This window comes from Alexandromys fortis, unplaced genomic scaffold (assembly GCF_014885135.2).
Source record: "Alexandromys fortis isolate MF-2015 unplaced genomic scaffold, M_Fortis_MF-2015_v1.1 scaffold_9, whole genome shotgun sequence".
Lineage (NCBI taxonomy): Eukaryota > Metazoa > Chordata > Mammalia > Rodentia > Cricetidae > Alexandromys > Alexandromys fortis.
The window spans coordinates 305,985-324,695 of NW_026067892.1; the positions used below are offsets into that span (position 1 = coordinate 305,985).

Here is an 18,711-nt window from a genome sequence, read left to right on the forward strand (position 1 = left end):
CCACCCACCCAAGAAGCTAGCTAAGTGCTAAGGTAACACACAAGGCACATGGGATGAACTCCCTTTAGATCTTTTATTATTATTTACATTTTGTGTGTGTGTGTACACACACTGCACGCTGCCCTGAATGTGCACTAGTCCACATGTCCACAGAAAGTCAACAACTTGTGTGAGTGACTCTCTTATGCCGTGACACAGGCTTGGTGGCAAGTGTCTTTGTGCACTGAGCCATCTGGCCCCTGTGGTTATCTTGGGGAATGCCATCTCTGGCTCATCGCACAAATCTATCCAGTGCAGAAGGGCGGGCTCCAGTGGGCTTGGCTGTCTTCTGCTTCTGTCGCTGCTGCTGCTGCTCCTCGAGGCTCTGCCGGACTTTGTCCTGGAGACAAAGAAGTGGGGAGCGCCAGGCAAAGTGAGCAGGGGCTGGCTGATGAGGAGCAGGCTGACACCTGCCCACACCCATGCTTACGTACCCTGTGTTCCTGGTCCATGACCTTCTTCTTCCTCTTCACCAGGCTGGCTGTGGAGCTTCGGCCCTTCTGCTTTGCCTTGGGTTGGAAGGCGGCCTTGGCATCAGGGTCATAGCCCTGACAAGGGACAGGGATGACATAAAGGAGCTGCCCTTCAAAATGGGGTAGGGCACAGAGATGAGGAGGGCTGAACAACTGGACAGCTTCATACCAGTCTCTCTATCCGCTCCTTCTGCTGCTGCTCCAGAGTAACCACATCCACCTCTGCCAGGGCTCGGGGGTCCAGACAGATGAGCTCTGCAGGTACCTGGAGGAGTCACAGGGAAGGCATGGGTAGGAGCCCCAGGGAGGTGACACCAGAGAGAATGAGGGAGGGGACAAAGCGCCAGCAGAGCTCACCTTTTCCAGTAGCGCCTTCACCTCCCATTCCTGGCGCTGCTTCCGGCTTCTGTAAGGGTTATTCTCCAAACCATCGAAGTTGGGCTCAGCAGACCCTGAAGGGGGAAAATGCAAAAGCCCTGCCACTCTGGACTGACTGGGCCTGTCGGCCCTCCCCAGCTGTTCTACTCTCTGACTCACTTACCAGGGACCAGCATGCTGGTCATGCCTCCACTGTGTCCCACCCCCAACACGTCCTCAAAGGGGCAGAACTGCAGGCCATGCACATGGCCCGAGAGTCGGTGGGTGAGATAGGGCTGTTCCAGGGTGGGGGGGCTGGCCTTGCCCGGCCCTGCCCATATGTTGACCACATCACCCATGCCTGCAACTAACAGTCCCCGCTGGGAGAAGGCCAGATGTCCTGCTCCCTGGGGCAGGGTCCGGGCACTCAGGGGCTGGAATGTCCCTCGCAAGTCAAAGATTTTCAGCTGGTGGTCCAGGCCGGAAGTGGCCATGTACCTGTGAGAAATGAACCAGTTAATCTCCAGTGGGTGTTGGCAGAACCTGTGGCGAAATCCCAAGTATCTACTCTGGTTGTGAAAGAAAAGACTAGTAAGTTCTCTCCACACTAAACACTGCCTGCATCTCACACAACTCACCCCACTGTCTCCATTCATTATTTAGTATTTATTCGTTTCGAGATGGTCTCACTATGAAGCCCTGAACTCAGGGAGATCAACCTGTCTTTACCTCCCAAAGGCTGAGATTAAGGATTTGGACCTGTTTTCAAGGCCAGAGAGGAAATCTGGGTTAGGGAGTGGCTTGAGAAGGACGTGAAGTCTTTTGTGATTTTGTTGTGGTTTGGCGGCGGAGGGGGGGGAGGGTGTTTGAACTCAGGGCCCGCTGGGCAGTTGTTCTGCCCTTTACTCCGGGCCCAGGCCTATTTGGTGTCTGCTCCCATACCTACTGGACCCACACTGCCTTAGACCAGTCACAGATCTGTAGAACACGCCAGTCTACACCTAACCGTGCATTCTACTTCAGAAGGGCAGCAGGGTGGCTCAACAAAGGGGCCGAGCACCCTTAGAGATGAGGGAGGCCTCCCCTAGCAAGAGACCCGACCAGCTGCAGGCAGACATGAAAGTAGGAGCTGTCTTCAGGGCTGGGGAGGGCTCCAGCGAGAGGAGTGCCAGGACAGGAGAAGACCATGCTTCCCAAGACATCCCTCCTAGAAAGCAAAACAGTGCACGAGAGGGGAGCTAAAGGTGATGAGCCTTGCCAAGGAGTCTCTTGGCCTTGACCATGAATCCAGGAAGGAACTGAAAAATTCTAGGGCAATCCAATAGCACCCCTGGGCTAGGCATGATGCGTGTGGCTTTAATCCCAGCACTAAGGCAGGTCTCTGTGAACTCGAGGCCAGCCTTGTCCACATCAGCCAGGGCTGTATAGTGAGACCATGTCCTGCTGAAAAGGCCGCTGGTACAAACCAGAAATGACAGAACGATACGGACAGTGTCACATCCTCGGGAGGACCTGAGGCTGGGCAAGTCCCAGTCTGGCAACCTAGCTGCTGTACTCACACGAAGCATGTCAGCCTCCAGAAGCCAATTCAGGGCGGTCCTAACGCAGGCTTCCAGAAAGCCTTGAAAAGGCTGCTTCAGCTGTAGCCTGAGGAGAACCAGAGCTAAGCAGACAGTATAAAGAGTATCTGTGACTACAGTGCTGACCAGGCTGAAGCCCTGGGCAGGAGAGTTATAGGCCCCGGCAGGATAAGCTAGAGCTCAGGTCTAGTAGCCATTAAAGGCACAAAGCTTCAGCCAGGCTTCCTTACTCTCCAGAGCCAAGCTGGCACAGATAGAGATCGGGCAGAACCAAATCACTTGTTCACAAAAACAATGGCAGCAGCCAGAGCGATCCCAGCATCTTGAAAACTTTTGCACATTGGTAATTGGCAACTTCAGGCTTTCCCTGTCAGACCTTGTTGAAGGAAAAAAAAAAAAAAAAAAAAAAAAAAAGCCAGGCAGAGGTGGTGGCACACAGCTTTAGTCCCAGCACTGAGTTCAGCGCTAGTCTGAAACCCTGTTCATAAACTCCCTGACACACACACACACAGCTGCAGTAACAGAAATTTCATGTACAAAGCTCCTGATCATTGGGGTAAGAGGGAGTGGAAATTTCTCTTAAGACCGCTCAGGGATGCTGTGGTGGCGCAGGCCTTTAATCCTGGCACTTGGGAGGCAGAGATAGGCAAATCACTTTGAGTTCAAGGCTAGCCTGGTCAACAAAAAGTTCCAAGACAGCCAGGACTGTTAGACAGAGAAACCTTGTCTCGAAAAACCAACAACCAATAAAGGAGCCGGAGGCTCAGTGTTTAAGAGCACTGATTATTCTTCCAGAGGAACCAGCACACACACAGCAGCCGACAACTGTCTGTAACTCCAAGATCTGAAATCCTGACACAGACATACACGCAGGCAAAACAACAAAGCATATAAAATATAATTTAAAAAAAAAAAAAAACAGTGATGATCCAAGTGCCAGACCTCGGCCCAAGACATGTGGAGAACAAGGTTTTTGACTGGTTTCAATATGTAGCCCAGACTAGTTCCAAACTTTCAATCTTCCTGCCTCAGTCTCCTGGCGGCTGGGATTAAAGTGTGCACTACCAGGCCCTGCTCAGGCAACCAATGCTTTTTGATTCCTGAAGAACTTGGGAACTGTGGCTCAAAAAGGCACTATGGCACACACCCATAATCCCACTCAGGAGGCTTGCTTCGTGTTCTAGGCCACCGTAAATTACGGAGCAGAGAGCTCCCCATCCTCAGGCACACACTGTATGGGAGTATCAGCTTGCTAAGCCTTCCTTTATCCATCATTAAAACGAGGTCAGAGGCAGCCGGGCAGTGCTCGCAACTACAACACACCACCTCGGCATCCTCATCAAAGGTGTCGGTTCAGCCGGGCGGTGGTGGCGCACGCCTTTAATCCCAGCACTTGGGAGGCAGAGGCAGGCGGATCTCTGTGAGTTCGAGACCAGCCTAGTCTACAGAGCTAGTTCCAAGACAGGCTCCAAAGCCACAGAGAAACCCTGTCTGGAAAAAAAAAAAAAAAAAAAGTGTCAGTTCAGAGGTCAGGTGCAGCCGGGCAGTGCTAGCAACTACAATACACCGAGGCATCCTCATCAAAGGTGTTGGTTCAGAGGTCTCCTGTCTGAGGGAGAACCAACATTCCCCGACTGTTCTGACTTGTACTGTCTTCTTAATCCTCTCATCCTTCAGACATTTACAGGGCACCTCTGGTGGGCAAGGCTCTGGGCTGCCTGGGGACATTAGCATGGGTCCCTGAATCTATTCTCCTGTGGCTAGAGAGGAGTTCAATTCAGGTTGGAGAGACTTTTGTAAAACATCAAGTAATAGAGCCACCAAAGGTCTTCAGTGACACAACACCAGCAGGCCTGGGAAGTGCTCCCATAAACTAGGCCATCTGCACAGGACGGCAAGGACACACACAACATGCAGGCCGGATGCAGCCTGTGCTCCTAAGGGAACTCAGGATGGAACTACCTTCCATCTCTTCCTGCCTAACCACGCCCAACACCCCGCCCCCAACAAGTGACTTACGTGCCTGTGGGATCCACTGCAACGGCCCGCACCGCACCACGGTGACACAGAGTCTTGACCAGTGGCTCCTTCACAGCTGGACTCCACAAAGACACGGTGCCTGGAGGTAAGAGGAGAGAATCCGGGTTACCAGAGCGAACCAGCCAGGGCTCTTGCTGTTAGTGGAGGGCCAGAAAAGCACAAGAGAAGCACGTCAGTCAGGCCAGCACACACGCGCAAAAGGAGGCAGGCCGGCTGCTGGAAAGACAGTTTGACACAGGTACTTATAGAATATCTGTATACTGTGTGAAGGTGTATTACTGTGATTGGTCTAATAAAAAAAGCTGACCGGCAAATAGCCTCGCAGGAGGTATAGGCAGGACTTCGGGCAGAGAGAACTCTAGGAAGGCAGAGAAGCAGCACGGACAGTATGACAGTACCGAGATGAGGTAACAAGCTTGGCAGTAGGCTCGGGTGGGGTCTATGACAGAACAAAGATCAATATCAACGGGCTGAGGTAGAAGAGCTAGTGGGGCAAGCCTAAGCTAAGGCTGAGCACTCATAAGTCTCCACGTTGTTATTTGGGAGATGGCTGACAAGACAGAAAAAGACTTACAGGACCAGACTAATGTGGGACTCCCCTCTGTATGCTGTGAATACCACTGGTTAGTAAAAAAAAAAAACTGCTTTGAGCCTATAGCAGAGCAGGGAGTGCAGAGTCAGGCAGGGAAAACTAAAATGAATGCTGGGAGAAAGAAGGGCGGAGTCAAGGAGAAGCCATGGAGCCACCAGAGTCAGACATGCTGAAACTTTGCTAGTAAGCCACAGCCACATGGCAATACACAGATTAATAGAAATGAGTTAAGATGAAAGAGTTAGCAATAAGAAGTTAGTGCTAATAAGCCAAGCAGTGATTTAATTAATACAGTTTTCTGTGCGGTTATTTTGGTTCTGGGCGGCCAGGACAAACAAGCAGCCTCCTCTAACACCAGACCCTGTTTCAAAAAGAAAAAAAGCCAGGAACTGACCGTTACTGTGTCCCAGGTGAATCACAGCATTGTAAGGGTTCTGTGCCATGACGCTGAGCCGGCCAGCCCGAGCATTGAGAGCTGTCACGATCTTCCCCACTGACACGTCCAGGTAGGTCAGAAACCCCGTCTCTGACTGAGAGGGAGAAAGAGATAGATGTCCAGCTGCCCAGTGTCCCTCTGCTGGTCCTAAAGGAGAAAGCTCCCCCCAAGGGCTGCCACAGGGCCCTCTGCTCCACAGCCACTCACAGCGGTGGCCAGGAGGAAGTGGAAGGGGAGGAATTCAAGTCGAGTTACTCGGTCACAGCGACGGATGCAATGGAGCTCAATGCCCTGGTTGTCGTAGATGTAAAGCCAGCGGTTCTGAGCCACAGCGAGCAAAGTCTCAGAATGGAGAAAGCTGGGTAGAAAGGGGGAGGAGTTCCATGGAGCCAGGACCACAGGGCATCACCCAGTTGGGAACAGCCGACCCACTCCCATCGACTGCCAGCAGAGGGAGCACTGACTGGATGTCCCGCACCGCTTCCATGACATTGATCTCACACATGAGCTTCTTTGTCACCCAGTCGAGGGCAGCCACATGACCCCGACGACCTCCTAATGCCAGGTGTCTGTGGAGGTGAAGCAGAGTTGATTCAGGGGGCGCCCTGACCTGATGGGAATCATTCGGTCAGCCCCGCCCCAGCCCCTCGACTGAAGAAGGAAGCAGCTCCTGCAGCTGAGGAAACGCAGCCACAAGAGATCACAAATCACACGAGGCGGGATGGCTCAGTCAGGGAAGAGCTTGCCACGAAAGCACACAACCTAAGCCTAGATCCCAACCACACGTGTAATCCCAGTGCTGGGGAGGCCAAGGAAGACAGATCCTACTGGACACAGTCCAGGCGGCCAACAAGCTCCAGGTTCAGTGAGGAACCCGCTCAGCAGTAAGGTGGAGGACTAAAGAGACCTGAGCGGTGAGCACCTGCCGCTCCTATGGAGAACACTGGCTTCGGTTCCCAGCACCCACACATTAACTCAACCAAACCATCTGTAACCCCAATTCCTAGGGATTTGATGCCCTCTTCTGACATGATATTTACACATGCAGGCGAAACACTCGTGTAAAATAGTAAAAACTTAGAAACGCTAAAAAATAAAGTGGAGGTCCAGCAAGAAAGCTCAGCGGCCGGAAGCACTTGCGGTGTGAGCCTGGTGACCTGAGTTTGAGCTCCAGACCCACACACAGGCAGAGAGAGAAAACTCCAGCAAGTCACGGCCATGCACAGGCACATTCATACCCAATAAACAGGAGAAAAACCGGAAAGCAACACAAAAAGATGGCACATTGACCTCTGGAAATCACACGCACACACGCCCGTGTGCAGGTACACCATCAAGTGAACAGGCACACACAAAGCTGGAGCTGAGCGGCCGAGGGTGGGTGTGGCTCAAGAGTCAAGTGTGTGCCTTGCAGGCACACACAAGGGCATGGGTTCCAAATCCAGAACCATAAAAAAGAGCTCAGCTCCCTCCAGCTCACGCTGTGATGATTCCCCAGAGCTATAGGTCAGAATCAACCCTTCTTCCCTAAAAAGGGGACAGGGGAGGTATAGGAGGCAGCGCAGAGAGACAGAGCAGAGCTGGGACTGCGCACACGTTGCAATCTGGGTGTCCTGTACATGCCTATAACCCCAGCACCAAAGGAAAAGAAGACAGGATGACCACAGGGAACCTGACGCTTCCTGGTTAAGAAAACACAAGCCCTGCCAGGCGGTGGTGGTGCACACCTTTAATCCCAGCACCTGGGAGGTAGAGGCAGATAGGTCTCTGTGAGTTCAAGGCCAGCCTGGTCTACATAGCAGATCCAGGACAGGCTCCAAAGCTACAGAGAAAGCCTGCTTTCTTCTGGCCTCCGTGTGCACACATGCATACACACAAATCACTAAGTCCTTCTTCAGAAAGAGGGACGGGCCACTGGAACTCAGCCTTACCTCCCTGTACGAGAGTAGTTCAGTCTGTAGGGTCCAAACTGCCTCAGGTTCAGGTCGAAGTGCTGCAAGAGGGTGGGAAACAAAATGAACGAATGAAGGAGGCCAGGTGGTCTCCTGGGCCGCTCTTCCGCCTCAGACTCACCTTGGCAGCGCTTGCAATATCCACGGCCTCCACGATGTCTGTCTGCAGTATCTTGGCTGTGTCTTCGCCATCTTCTCCTTCCAGGAACCTGAAAGGCAGTTAGGACGACAGGGACGCTCTCTAGCATGAAGCTGGCATCCAAACACGAAAATGCAAAATCAAAGTCCCAGAAAAACAGGGTAGGAAAGCGCGGGTCCGGGACCACTCACCCAGGTTCCTCAGCAAGCAGCAGCTCGGCCCGGGCAGCTCTGACGCTTGCCTCCTCCTCCTGCGCTTCAGCCGTCTCAAGTTTGGTGCGGGTTTTTGGCTTCGAATGGGGGAGCTAGGGTATTGTCAACAGGGTTGGAAGAGCCGCTGAGCACCCGCGGGGCCCCAGCAAGGCCACCAGCCGAGCCGCCCTGCAGCCCCACCCCACAGTCCGGCCCGTCCTCACCTTCTTGGACTTGTCAATGCGGCAAAACTTCCGGGCCACCTCCGCGGGCGCGGGGGCGGGTCCTGGGAACGGGTCCTGGGCCTGGCGAGGGCAAGGAAGACAAAGGGCAGGTTCCGATCGACCCGGTTCCTCTCACTCGCACTGCCCCCCGCCCCGTCGGTCCCAGGCTCACCCCAGACAGGGTCCGCCGCGGCTTCTTCCGGTCCGAGGCGTTCTTGGGGGCTTGGGGCTTCCGGCCGAAGTGAGACTTCAGGGCGCCGCGCACCTTGGACCTCGGGGGTCGCGGCTCCCGAGCCCTGACCTTCTTCCGAGGCGGCACCGCGGGGGCGGCGGCCGGGGTGACCTCCTCCTCCCAATACCGCCGCGGTTTCTAGGGGCAGAAGAGGAGCGCTCGCACTCGCAGCCCGACCCGGAGTCCGAGTCCATGGCGCCCGCCGCCTCCCACCCAAGGCGCTACCTTCCTCTTGGCCTGAGGGCTGTCCTTCTTGGGTGGGACACCCTTGCCCGGCTTCGGGGCAGTCTCCATCTCGGTGAGCGACGCGAAACAACGACCCACGTGCGGAACTTCTCTCAGCAGTCCCACAGCTAAGAAACTTCCGGCCTTCGTCCAATCATCGCCGTACGGGATCTGAAGCCTCTGGCGCCATCTTGTGTGAAGGCAAACCTCCGCGAGCCTTTAGGAGCCGGCAGGGTCGCCCTAGGGCAGCTTCTGACCAAATGATGACTAACAGGAAAGTCCGGGTCCAGAATCCTGGTAACGGTGAGTTTTTTTTTTTTTTTTTTTTTTTTTTTTTTTTTTTTTTTCCAGATTAACTTCTCTCTGTTGCCTAAAACCTCTCGGGTCTAGCCCTTTCGGTAGAACGAGTGTCACACAGGTCAGAACTACATATCCCGGCATGTGTCAGAATGTGGCTTCCGGCGCCGTCTTTCTCCCGGCATGCCTTGTTTACTTCCGGGTTTATTAAGACAGTGGGTCTAACGTGAAGAGGTTAGGGTTTGGCTTGGAGGATTCGGGGTCTGCTTTCGCTCTCCAGTTCCTAGGGAGTGGCTGCTCTGGATGAGGAAAGGCTGCGGTGCCTCAGAGAGCTGCCAATAGAAAGTGCTGTCCCTCCGCAGGGCCAGAAAGCGGAGCCCAGGTGCCTTCCATCTCTTGAGAGCCAGCGACCCCCGCCCTAGGCTTTCATCTTCACCATGGCTGAGCTGATCCAAAAGAAGCTGCAGGGAGAAGTGGAGAAATACCAACAGCTGCAGAAGGGTAAGAGCAGAGCTGGCGTGGTCTTGCCCCTTTCCGCTCTCAGCTCAAGCACCCCGCAGTGGGAGGGAGCCTCGTGCCCCTCGCCTCGGCATCCTTGCTCTGTCCTCACCTCCAGCCTCTCCAGGATTGTGCGGGTCTTGGCCCATTCGCTGTTTTTAATCATGCGTTTCCTCTCACCACCTCAGACTTAAGTAAATCCATGTCAGGGAGGCAGAAGCTTGAGGCCCAGCTAACAGAAAATAATATCGTGAAGGAGGTGAGGATCTGGGACGCTGGGGCCAGGAGGAGCTCTGCTGGGCACGGTTATCCCATAAACCCTCCCATCCCCTCTTCAGGAACTGGCCTTGCTGGATGGATCCAACGTCGTCTTTAAGCTGCTGGGACCAGTGCTTGTCAAACAGGAGCTAGGGGAGGCTCGGGCCACGGTGGGGAAGAGGCTAGACTATATCACAGCGGAAATGTAAGAGCCTTGCCGCCCGGGCTGGGTAGTTCTCCACAGCCGCCCCGCTTATCCATTTCCCAAGCCCTCCTTTCCTTTACTCCTCCCAGAGACAGGGTCTCGCCATAGACTATCGGCTGGCCTGGAACTCACTGCTTAGACCAAGCTGGCCTCAGTCACAAATACGACTGCTTTTGCCTTCCCAGGGACCGGCTTAGAGGCGCCACCACTTCAACCTTTCTTTTTGTGTTACAATTGGGGGGGGGGGGAATCACGTGTGTCATGGCAACTCAGGTATAGTCAGAGGACAGCGTGTGGGTTCTGGAGATTGGTTCATCTCATCAGCCTTTTCTTTCCCTTAGCGCTTCCCCCGACTCCCATCCCACAAACCTCACCACCAGTCCCCCTTCGCCACTCAGCAATGAGCCCCACTAATTTCCCCTTTCTTCCTGTCCCTTTTTTCCCCCTCCTCAGTAAGCGCTACGAATCGCAGCTTCGGGACCTTGAGCGGCAGTCAGAGCAACAGAGGGAAACCCTTGCTCAGCTGCAACAGGAGTTCCAGCGAGCCCAGGCAGCAAAGGCTCCTGGGAAGGCCTGACCCCCATGGAAGGGGGAGGGGAGGGAGGGTGAGGCAGCTCCAGGGTCCCCACTAGAATAGCCAATAAAATGTAAACAAAAGCAAGTCAGTTTACGGCCTCGGAGATAGAGTTCTTGCTGCTGGACTCTCTGGCAGTTCTCGTGACTCGTTTTCCTGGTGCCGAGAACTAAACGCAGGGTCTTGCCTGTACACCTTCAGTTTAGAGTCTGAAATGTCTCAAGCGGTGTCTTGCCTGTTCGTGCAGCCCATTACCTTTCCTTCCCTAAGATGCAGTGCAGCGTCATGCTGAGAACGTCAGCTTAGCTATGGAACTCCCGAGTTCTCGGCCTGAGAGCCCAGGATAGGATGTGGTTGCTCACCTAGCACCTGCCACACACACACACACACACACCCCAGCCCCCCAGCCCTAGAGCATTGGCGTCTTCACCTGGCGTTTTACCATTGCTTTGAATCTAACTTTTTCTTTTGTTCTGAGATAAGGATTCTCTGTATAAACCTAGCTATCCTGGAACTCACTCTGTAGACCAGGCTGGCTTCAAAATCAGAGACCCACCTGCCTCTGCCTCCCAAGTGCTGGGATTAAAGGCATGCGTCACCAGCGCCTGACTGAATGTAACTTAACTAATCTGAAATTCTCCCAAATTTATGTGTCATATCCACAAAGTTGTTCTTTAACTTCTTTGTCCTAAATTATCTCTTACAACTCTGTCTTGAGGGACGTCCGCAATGACCACTGTCCCTCAGGAGCCCCTTGCCTCTTAGGGTCTGTGGCAAGGGAAAGCCGAGTCTATGAAGGGGCCAGGAGTGAGGGCATCACAGGGTTAACTGTCACCAGGACCTTGCTCTCAGGTTCCAGGACGGACCAGAGCCTTGTGCATCCTGCCAAGCCCGTGAACACTGAGCCATGCTGGGGACCTCTGGGAGTGGCGCCATTGGCTCTTGTCCTGTGCCCTCATACCCATTCCCCAGTCCTCGTGTCCAGCTCTGTGCACTGAAGGACGGGGACGGGATCAGGTAGTGTTTGGTTTATTATCTTAGTGTTGGCACAGTGACAGGAACCCCCAGCGTGGGACGTCCTGCCATCGTCCTTCACCCTGGGCTCAGCCTCTAGGCCTCTCCTGGGCCCTTCACAGGCTAGCACGCGGCAGGAGTATACTCTCCCCAGCACTGACAGGATGCCAAATTCCCCAGGTGGACGCCATGTGCAGGGACCCAATTTGGTTATATGGTCACCAGTCCCATGGGGCTGGCTTTCGAGGTGGTTTGGTAAACAAGTGCACTTCACTGTCCCAGGGCTGCTGGCCACCTTTCGGAATTTCCGCCCTGGTGTAATGGCCGCCATTGGTGGCTGCTCACACCTGGTGCAAGCGCTATGACTTCTGTAAACCACAGGACGTCCTCCTCAGAACAGGGCCCGCGCAATCTTCCTCCCTGTGGCCTTAATCCTGGGAAAGGAGCCCCCTCCTCCCTCGCTTGGGGGAGTTCCTGAGGCAGAGGGGCCAGCGTGGGAGCCCGGTGTGGCAGCAGAGGACCTTCTGCGCTGCCGCAGGACGAAATCGTGAGATGCACCATCCATAGCGTAGAAGACGTTAGCCGAGTGTGGGATGGTTAGCTCTGTGGGTGCAGAGGGGGTCAGGCATTCACTGCTCCCCCAGGCCTGGTGAGAACACACCCTCTACTCTGTCTTCCCCTGGCTGCTCACCTCGCTCCCCGGGCAGCAGCTGCACCAGCTCAAACTCTGAAGCCACTGCAGAGTCACGATTGTTCTTCTTCAGGACACGACTGATGACACTTGGGGCCTTGTCCTGGCTTGTCACCTTGCAAGAGACCAGAAGAGCAATAAATACATATGACGCCGGCTTCCTATCCTTCCAACCCAGCCAGAAGAGTTAAAATGAACAGGAAACCCAAAATGGTGGTTGCCAGTGCCTGGTAAACCAGCCCACATGGTGCCCAGTACAACAAGCATGCAGGAAAACTGTTGGCTCTGAAGGTGTAGTGCAGCCCCCAGAACTCAGGGAGTGGCCCGCTGAGTTGCTGTCAACGTCAGACACCTGCTCTGAGTCCCACAGAAGCCACAGTTGAGTCCTGGCTGCCCAAACCCAAGGCGACACAAATGTCTCTCACCAAGATGCTCTTGTAAATGCTGCCATCTTCCCCCAGCTCCATCTGGACTCGGATAATTCGGCAATCAGAGGACCCTGGTCCAGATGCTCCTCCCCCATATCCAGCACCCCTAGAGGCCCCTTCTCCTGTGCCCCCACTCAGTGGAGACCCACAGGAGGCTGAGCGGCGGTGACCTCGAGAAGGCCTAGGGGAGGAGGCTGGAGGGGAGAGGTGGCTGGGGTCGGCAGGACTGTGCAGGGAGGGGCTGCTTTCCAGGGCAGAGTCCAGAGAGGAGACAGACGGCCACTTCATGTGCTAGGGGCAAACAGGTCAAGTCAGAAGGGAAGGAGGCGAAAAAGAAATGTCTTAGCATAGTCAGAGTTAAGAGCGGACTCACCTGGGCCAGCCGAGTCAGCAGGGGAGCAGGGGTTCCAGGGACCTCATCTCCCCCAACGCTGGGCCGATCCCAGGACACCAGAGGGGTGGGGCCTCCAACCGAGCCCAGGACTCTGGAGAGGCAGGGAATTAGAGAACGGGCAGTGGCAGGTCCCCAGGAAACCAGCTCCCAGCCAGCAGTGCTCCTACTCTGTCCACTGGGAGATGACTAGCGTCGGCCGGAGCATCCTCGCAGCAGGAGAGTCGCTGGTACCAGGTGGCTCCACTTCACAGGACACACGGTGACTGGACAGGATAGCCATGGGCAGAGGTCAGCACATGCCACCAACACACACACACCCACGTCCCCCAGCCTGTGTCCTCCAACCACCCAGCCAGCCAGTCACCTCTGAGCTTCAGTTAATGGCTGGAGGCCCTGGAGCCATTGCTGGATATCGGGGTCAGGTCGGAGGTCATAGCCACGACATTCGTTCTGGAGGCGTAGCAGCTCGGAAAGGATAGCAAACTCCTGGGAAGGAGCCCTCAAACTGCAGGAGCCAAAACTCAGGGACCCCTGAGTTTGCCTCCCCCTTCCCCTTCCTGGGGCATGGACGGAGAAGCCCAGCATCCAGCCTCAGTCTGCTCACCTTCCTCCGCTTGTCAAAATTGATGTAGCCGTTCTGCAGGGGCAGTAAGGGACGAAAATGATGACCCTGCTCGGGCACCAGAGAGAACATCCCCGTCCCCAAACAGGCAGTGCACGCCCACTTAGACCCTGGGTTCACCCCTGTCCCCAGGCACATCTCAGACACAAACTCTCAGCCTCACAGGGTCTCACTGTGTGTAGCCTTGACTGGTCTAGAACTCACCACGTAGATGAGACCAGCCTTGAAGTCATGATACCTGCCTGTGTCTGCCCGCGTGCCGTGCTGGGATTCCAGCTGACGCCCAGCTCCACTGGACACTTTTAAGACTTTAAGTTGCTGTCTGAGGGAAAGCATCTAGCTTCTAGATGAGAAAACTGGGCTCACTGCAGGACAGGGAGCTTTCTGGAAGCCTCAGCATTTTCTTTCATTTGCAGCACTGAGGGTGGAACCCATTAACAGGCTGACATAGACAGTCGGACATATACCGACAGACCACTGAAGTGCAGAGATTGAACTGTTTGCCAAGGTAACAGAACCTGGCTCCAGAAACTGTAGCCAGTCTGCTGCTTCTGTCTTGTAGCCTGACCTTTAAGTGCCCTTGTTAAGCCTTCCAGGATGGACCTCTCGCAAACACACACATACACACACACACACACACACACAAAACCACTGACCTCCAGCTCATCCTTAGAGGCTGCGTGCAGCATCACAAGGTCCTTTAGGAAGGTCCCAAGATATGGAACCACACCCTGCAGAGAGGTCAGGGCCAGACTCCTGTCAGAAAACAGCCCTTCCCTCCACAGAACGGGCTTTATTCACCTCACCAGGAGAGCCTCCTGTCCCAGCCCCTCTGGTCACTCACCCCACCCCTGGAGCCAGACCTTGGCGCCTTCTTGGAGTGTGGCTCCACAGGGGGCTGCAGCTTCACTTCCTGGTGGTGACAGAGACCAGGTGATTGGGAGGAGGGAGCAGGTGCAGAGGTGGGGAAGGCAAGACTGGCCTCACCTGCATGAGGAGCCCCCTGCTCTGGGAATAATTATCTTCCTCTGAGAAAACCTGGCACAGGCTGGAGAAGACTCTGAGGCTGTCCCTAGGGAGGAAGAGCAGTCTGAGCACAGGCCTGGCTTAGCTGCTGCACTCCAGGCCTCGGGCGCTCCAAGCCTCCCACCTGGCTGCTTCCCCCCAGGCGGCCCGAAGCCTGTGGATAGGGCTGGACTGCAGAGCAGACACAACAGCGTAGACTGAGGAGAAGTTCCGAAGCAGGCGGCACTCCTGTGAGGACAGGAAACAGAGTCAAGGCTTAGGGCCCCTCTCCACGGCACAGCCCCCCAGTAGAATTGTTCGTTCTCACCTCTGCCACTCGGATCCACTTCTCCAGGAGCCGGGCCCTCTGTGGGGGTCGGAGGGGCCTCACGGTCACCTCCCCCGGCCCCTCTCCAATGGAGGTGGCCCCCAGGACAGAACTAACCACTGCCCCTGCCACCTTGTTGAACTGTGTGACAGTAGCTCGGACAGACGAGCAGAGGTGAGAGTGTCCTGGCCGGTCCCTGTGACCCCAGAGGCCTCCCAAACACTGAGAGGGGATCACGTTGAGAAACAGCTCCTGCAGGGTGGAGGTCAGAGGTTACAATTCATAGACAAGCCAGGCAAGTTTCCAATACCAGGGACCAGCAGGGCACAGAGCTGGAGGATCACAGCCACAGGGAGGAGGGAAGGGAGGGTCAGAGCAGCAGATGGCAGAGGAATCCAGGAGCATTGGAAGCAAGGAAAGGATCTGGAGCCCAGGAGAGTTAGTGAGGGGTCAGAGAGTGTAGGGTCAAAGGTCAAGGTCTCACCGCATCTAGCAGGGTCAGCTGTTCGGCCAAGTGGTCAGCGAGGAACACCAGGACATCCGTGGGGTCAGCAGGGGAATCGCCAGGAAGGGCCAGGGGCTTAGGAAGGTCGGGGGCCCGGGGATCTACCCGGGCCCGAAGGTTTCGGATGAGGTCAGCACTGCCCCCCCCAACACCCTCCCGTGCTGCATACCCTGTCCGAAGCAAGAAGCTCTCAAGCCGGTCAAGCTGACCCTTGACCTCAGAGCCAAAATCCTCAGGGTGAGAGGCCAGCCAGGTTGAAAGAACGGAGATGGCTACCCTGGGAGAAGGGGAACCAGCCAAGGGTCAGAGGTCCAACCTCAGCTTCCTCAGAGGGGACTGAGGTAGAGTCAGGGGCCACTCACCCTGTGGTCCTCTCTAGCTCGCCAGGAGCACGCAGCTCGAGGGCTTCCAGCCTGGGGATGAGGAGAGGCTCTACCTACGCCGCTTTGCCAACCCCCCTGGCGCTGTGAGCTCAGAGCACATCCAGGAGCCCCTCAACCCTCGGTCCCGGACCTGTCAGTCACAAGCCCAAACAGGGCTGGCGTGGAGGTGAAGGCCCGGTGTGTGGCTAGCAAGGCTGGCGTGAAAGTCACGTCAGTCCCTGCCGTCCTGGCGTCCAACAGGTGTCTGACCAGGGCTTCCAGAGTGCCAGCGCGGAGCCGTCGGGAGGAACGCGGGGGAGGCAAGGGGACCTGGAGAACATGGAGGGGCACACTGATCTCCCGGAGCCTACTGCTAGATGTCTGGGGTAATCCAGACCTCGCTCGCTTTTGCTAAGGTTCAGAGAGGACAAGGTGCATGGCTTAAACCACACCACAGAGTCCTAGACTCCAGACATCCAACCAGCGCTCTGGCCAAAAAGAGAGGAAAGAAATCAAAGAAAGAACTGAGAGGTGAGAAGTCAAAGTCATGATCTCACCAAGGGATCAGGAGGCCGATACTGGCGGCTTGTGACAGTAAAGGTGGCGCCATCCTCCTCCTCATCCCAGACAGACACAGGAGCCTGGAGAAGCAAGGAAGAGGAAGTCAGTTCCACAGCAACTCCGGTCCGGTCCCTAGCCATTGTTCCCCAGGCCCTGCTTCTCCCACTATACCCCTCACCTGCGATGGCGGGGGACAATACCAGCGAGTACGAGGGGTAGAGGGTGCTGGTGACCCCAGGTCTACCCCCACTGGGGCTCAGACAGCCCCCCCAACCGCCTCAGAGTTCGGTGGAATAGAGGTTTCAGTGAGGTGCCAACTGAATGCAGGAACACACCCAAATCCCTTTCCCCCCACAGCTGAGCCCAACACGGCAGAAAAGCGGGGTGCAAAGGGCAGGAGCAGGGCGCCACAAGAGGCCCAAAGCCGAAGGCAGAGAGACCTGAAGCAGAGAGAAGCTGAACCGTCAGACCGTCTCATGCCCCGCCCTCCCTGACAGAAGCAGAGGAGCCCAAATTTAGTCCCTCTTCATAGACCCCTTTCCCAGGTCTCCCGAATGCAGCTTCCACTAAATCTCAGCACTGGGGACCCCCTGAAGGTGGCGGCTCCAATCCCAGTTACAAGAAGAAGGGGAAGTAAGGGTGATGGGGGGGGGGAGCGGTAGACTCATAGTCATGTGGCCCTAGCCCCTCCCCCGACTGATCCCGAAAAACCAGCCTTGCCAGTCACCCTAACTTTACTAATTAATGTCGGGACCCAGGAGTCCAGGGCCTCTTGGGCTCCGAATCTAACTTCTGGACCCTCCTGAAGCCCTAAGTCCTGTTGCTGGCCACAGCTATCAGTCCTTAAGAACGAAGATGACCACTGTCTACCTATCCTGGGATCATCTCTCCAGGTGCCAGTACCTCTAGGTTTGGCTCAATACGGCACCAGGGGGTGGGGGAAGGGGCGGCGAAATCTGAGGGTTCCCTCCCCAATCCTAGAGGCTGAGGAGCTGGTTACCGTGGAAACAAACCCCTCCCCGCCAAACAAAAACCAGGAGGGAGACAGGGACTTAGACACACCGCCCAGAGGCAGCTCTCAGAGGCAAGCACGGGCAAGAAGGGCCTGAGCCCCGCAGGCACAGCCCGCCAGCTTGCCAGCCAGACTTTCCAGGCAGGAACTCGGCAGGTTCCTGCAGGCGGGTCCCGAGTCCCGCAGACGGACAGGGAGGACTACAGAGACACCAGGACCCGCGGCCAGATACCCAGACAGAGGTCCGGATGTGAGCGAGGCAGGGCGGAAGAGACCGAGGGACCCAGAGACACCAGAAGGAGGAGAGTCTCAGAAATATTTAATGCCCTGCCTCCCACCACCCGCGTCTCACCTCTTCTTCTTCCTCATCCTCTTCCTCCTGCCCCCCGCCCACGGCCCGGCCACCTGGGTCCCCACCCTCTTCGGGGTCTCGGCTCCGGAAGCTGCTCAGCACGACTCCCCCGGGGGGGTTCGTGTCCAAAAGCAGCCGCAGGGGCCGCGGGAGCATGGCCGAGTGAAGGAATCAGCGGGGTCAAGCCATGGGGGCGCCTGGGGAGAGACGGGTGGGGTGGGGGTGGAGTCAGGCGGGCTTGGGGGACACGGGCGTGGGGGACACGGGCAGGGAAGGCCTGGGTGGGGGCCCCTCAGGAAGGCTGGGGGGAGGGAGCACACGGGAGTAGGAAACCGGGGTTCTCAGTGCCCGTTAGGGGTTAGGGGATCGTAAGTGCGGGATGGGCAGGGTCACCCGGTGCTCTGGCTCTGACCTGTCGGGAGGGGTGAGAGGCTGCGCGCGGGTCCTGGCCCTCTGTCCTGGTCGGTTTCTGGCCCTCGACCGAGTCCCCTCCCGAGCTTTTCCGCGCCCCCCCTCCCGAACCCTGCCGGGTTCCCGGGCTCTCCCGCCCTTTCCGCTTCCCCCCTCCCCGCGTCCGCCCGCCCGACAGCAGGAGCCAAAAAGGGAAGGAAGTGAGGACAGGAGCCAGGGCCGCCGACTAGGGAAGTGCTGGACGCCAGGGTTCGGGACCCAGGCGCCGGATGCCCCACTCCACTATCCCCCTGCAACCCTGCTCGGGGACTCCGGAGCCCCTGTCGCCCAGAACAGACTGGCGATCGAGTCCTCTCAAGCCTCCGCGGGAGGGCAAGGGCAGGATTTTAAATCTTTCTCTAACAAGCACAAGTGCAACTCCCTCGGAAAGCGCTCTGGTAGGGGGGCGACCCCGTTACTGCAGCCCGCTAATGACACTGCCCACTCCAGAGCGCGGGTGCAACGGAGCAAATCCGCCCCGGGTTTTCTGGGCCGCCATTGCGTCCGCCCACCCCAGGGGCGGGGCCGGACGTCGGCCAGGGAGGTGCGGCGGCGTTTCCGTCACTCTTGGGTCCGCTCGGGTCCGTCGCCGCTGGAGTCCGGGTATCTCGGTGCGCCAGAGTGTGCTCAGTTCCTACGTGGCTGCGTGTGCCCGCCCCCCCCCTCCCGGCATGG

The 18,711-nt window shown here is 56.5% G+C and overlaps 3 protein-coding genes across 4 annotated transcripts; 1 reads left to right on the top strand and 2 right to left on the bottom strand.

Moving 5' to 3' along the window:
• Window positions 1-54: 54 nt before the first annotated feature.
• Wdr46 (WD repeat domain 46) lies at window positions 55-8,615 on the bottom strand. The gene is made up of 15 exons (XM_050138960.1): window positions 8,481-8,615; window positions 8,196-8,393; window positions 8,024-8,104; window positions 7,800-7,912; window positions 7,591-7,678; window positions 7,449-7,510; window positions 5,982-6,086; window positions 5,725-5,875; window positions 5,476-5,611; window positions 4,469-4,568; window positions 1,054-1,367; window positions 870-964; window positions 682-777; window positions 474-587; window positions 55-379 (listed from the first exon to the last, which is right to left on the bottom strand). The coding sequence occupies exons 1-15, from the start codon at window positions 8,547-8,549 to the stop codon at window positions 272-274; spliced, it is 1,830 nt and encodes a 609-aa protein (XP_049994917.1). The 5' UTR covers window positions 8,550-8,615; the 3' UTR covers window positions 55-271.
• Window positions 8,616-8,645: 30 nt separating this feature from the next.
• Pfdn6 (prefoldin subunit 6) lies at window positions 8,646-11,203 on the top strand. 2 transcript variants are annotated; one of them, XM_050139257.1, is made up of 5 exons: window positions 8,646-8,783; window positions 9,140-9,278; window positions 9,464-9,534; window positions 9,614-9,738; window positions 10,192-11,203. In XM_050139257.1, the coding sequence occupies exons 2-5, from the start codon at window positions 9,215-9,217 to the stop codon at window positions 10,313-10,315; spliced, it is 384 nt and encodes a 127-aa protein (XP_049995214.1). In that variant the 5' UTR covers window positions 8,646-8,783; window positions 9,140-9,214; the 3' UTR covers window positions 10,316-11,203. The 2 variants fall into 2 exon arrangements, with proteins under 2 accessions (XP_049995214.1, XP_049995222.1); XM_050139265.1 differs by lacking the exon at window positions 8,646-8,783 and adding an exon at window positions 8,963-9,011.
• A 122-nt stretch (window positions 11,204-11,325) lies between these two features.
• On the bottom strand, window positions 11,326-18,155 carry Rgl2 (ral guanine nucleotide dissociation stimulator like 2). The gene is made up of 18 exons (XM_050138882.1): window positions 17,999-18,155; window positions 17,587-17,783; window positions 16,219-16,302; window positions 15,813-15,991; window positions 15,662-15,712; window positions 15,279-15,576; window positions 14,795-15,046; window positions 14,612-14,715; window positions 14,449-14,533; window positions 14,306-14,374; window positions 14,118-14,192; window positions 13,444-13,476; window positions 13,204-13,325; window positions 13,007-13,102; window positions 12,819-12,930; window positions 12,443-12,736; window positions 12,018-12,132; window positions 11,326-11,929 (listed from the first exon to the last, which is right to left on the bottom strand). The coding sequence occupies exons 2-18, from the start codon at window positions 17,740-17,742 to the stop codon at window positions 11,718-11,720; spliced, it is 2,337 nt and encodes a 778-aa protein (XP_049994839.1). The 5' UTR covers window positions 17,743-17,783; window positions 17,999-18,155; the 3' UTR covers window positions 11,326-11,717.
• Window positions 18,156-18,711: the final 556 nt, after the last annotated feature.

Coding starts and splice junctions, on each gene's coding strand:
- Pfdn6 (XM_050139257.1), top strand. CDS start 9,215: ATGGCTGAGCTGATCCAAAAGAAGCTGCAGGGAGAAGTGGAGAAATAC. Junction 9,535..9,613: donor AAAATAATATCGTGAAGGAG/GTGAGGATCTGG, acceptor TCCCCTCTTCAG/GAACTGGCCTTGCTGGATGG. Junction 9,739..10,191: donor GACTATATCACAGCGGAAAT/GTAAGAGCCTTG, acceptor CCCCCTCCTCAG/TAAGCGCTACGAATCGCAGC.
- Wdr46 (XM_050138960.1), bottom strand. CDS start 8,549: ATGGAGACTGCCCCGAAGCCGGGCAAGGGTGTCCCACCCAAGAAGGAC. Junction 4,569..5,475: donor TCACCTGGGACACAGTAACG/GTCAGTTCCTGG, acceptor TCTTACCTCCAG/GCACCGTGTCTTTGTGGAGT. Junction 380..473: donor TCATGGACCAGGAACACAGG/GTACGTAAGCAT, acceptor CTTTGTCTCCAG/GACAAAGTCCGGCAGAGCCT.
- Rgl2 (XM_050138882.1), bottom strand. CDS start 17,742: ATGCTCCCGCGGCCCCTGCGGCTGCTTTTGGACACGAACCCCCCCGGG. Junction 12,931..13,006: donor GTCATCTCCCAGTGGACAGA/GTAGGAGCACTG, acceptor CTGCCTCTCCAG/AGTCCTGGGCTCGGTTGGAG. Junction 12,737..12,818: donor TGCTGACTCGGCTGGCCCAG/GTGAGTCCGCTC, acceptor GTTTGCCCCTAG/CACATGAAGTGGCCGTCTGT.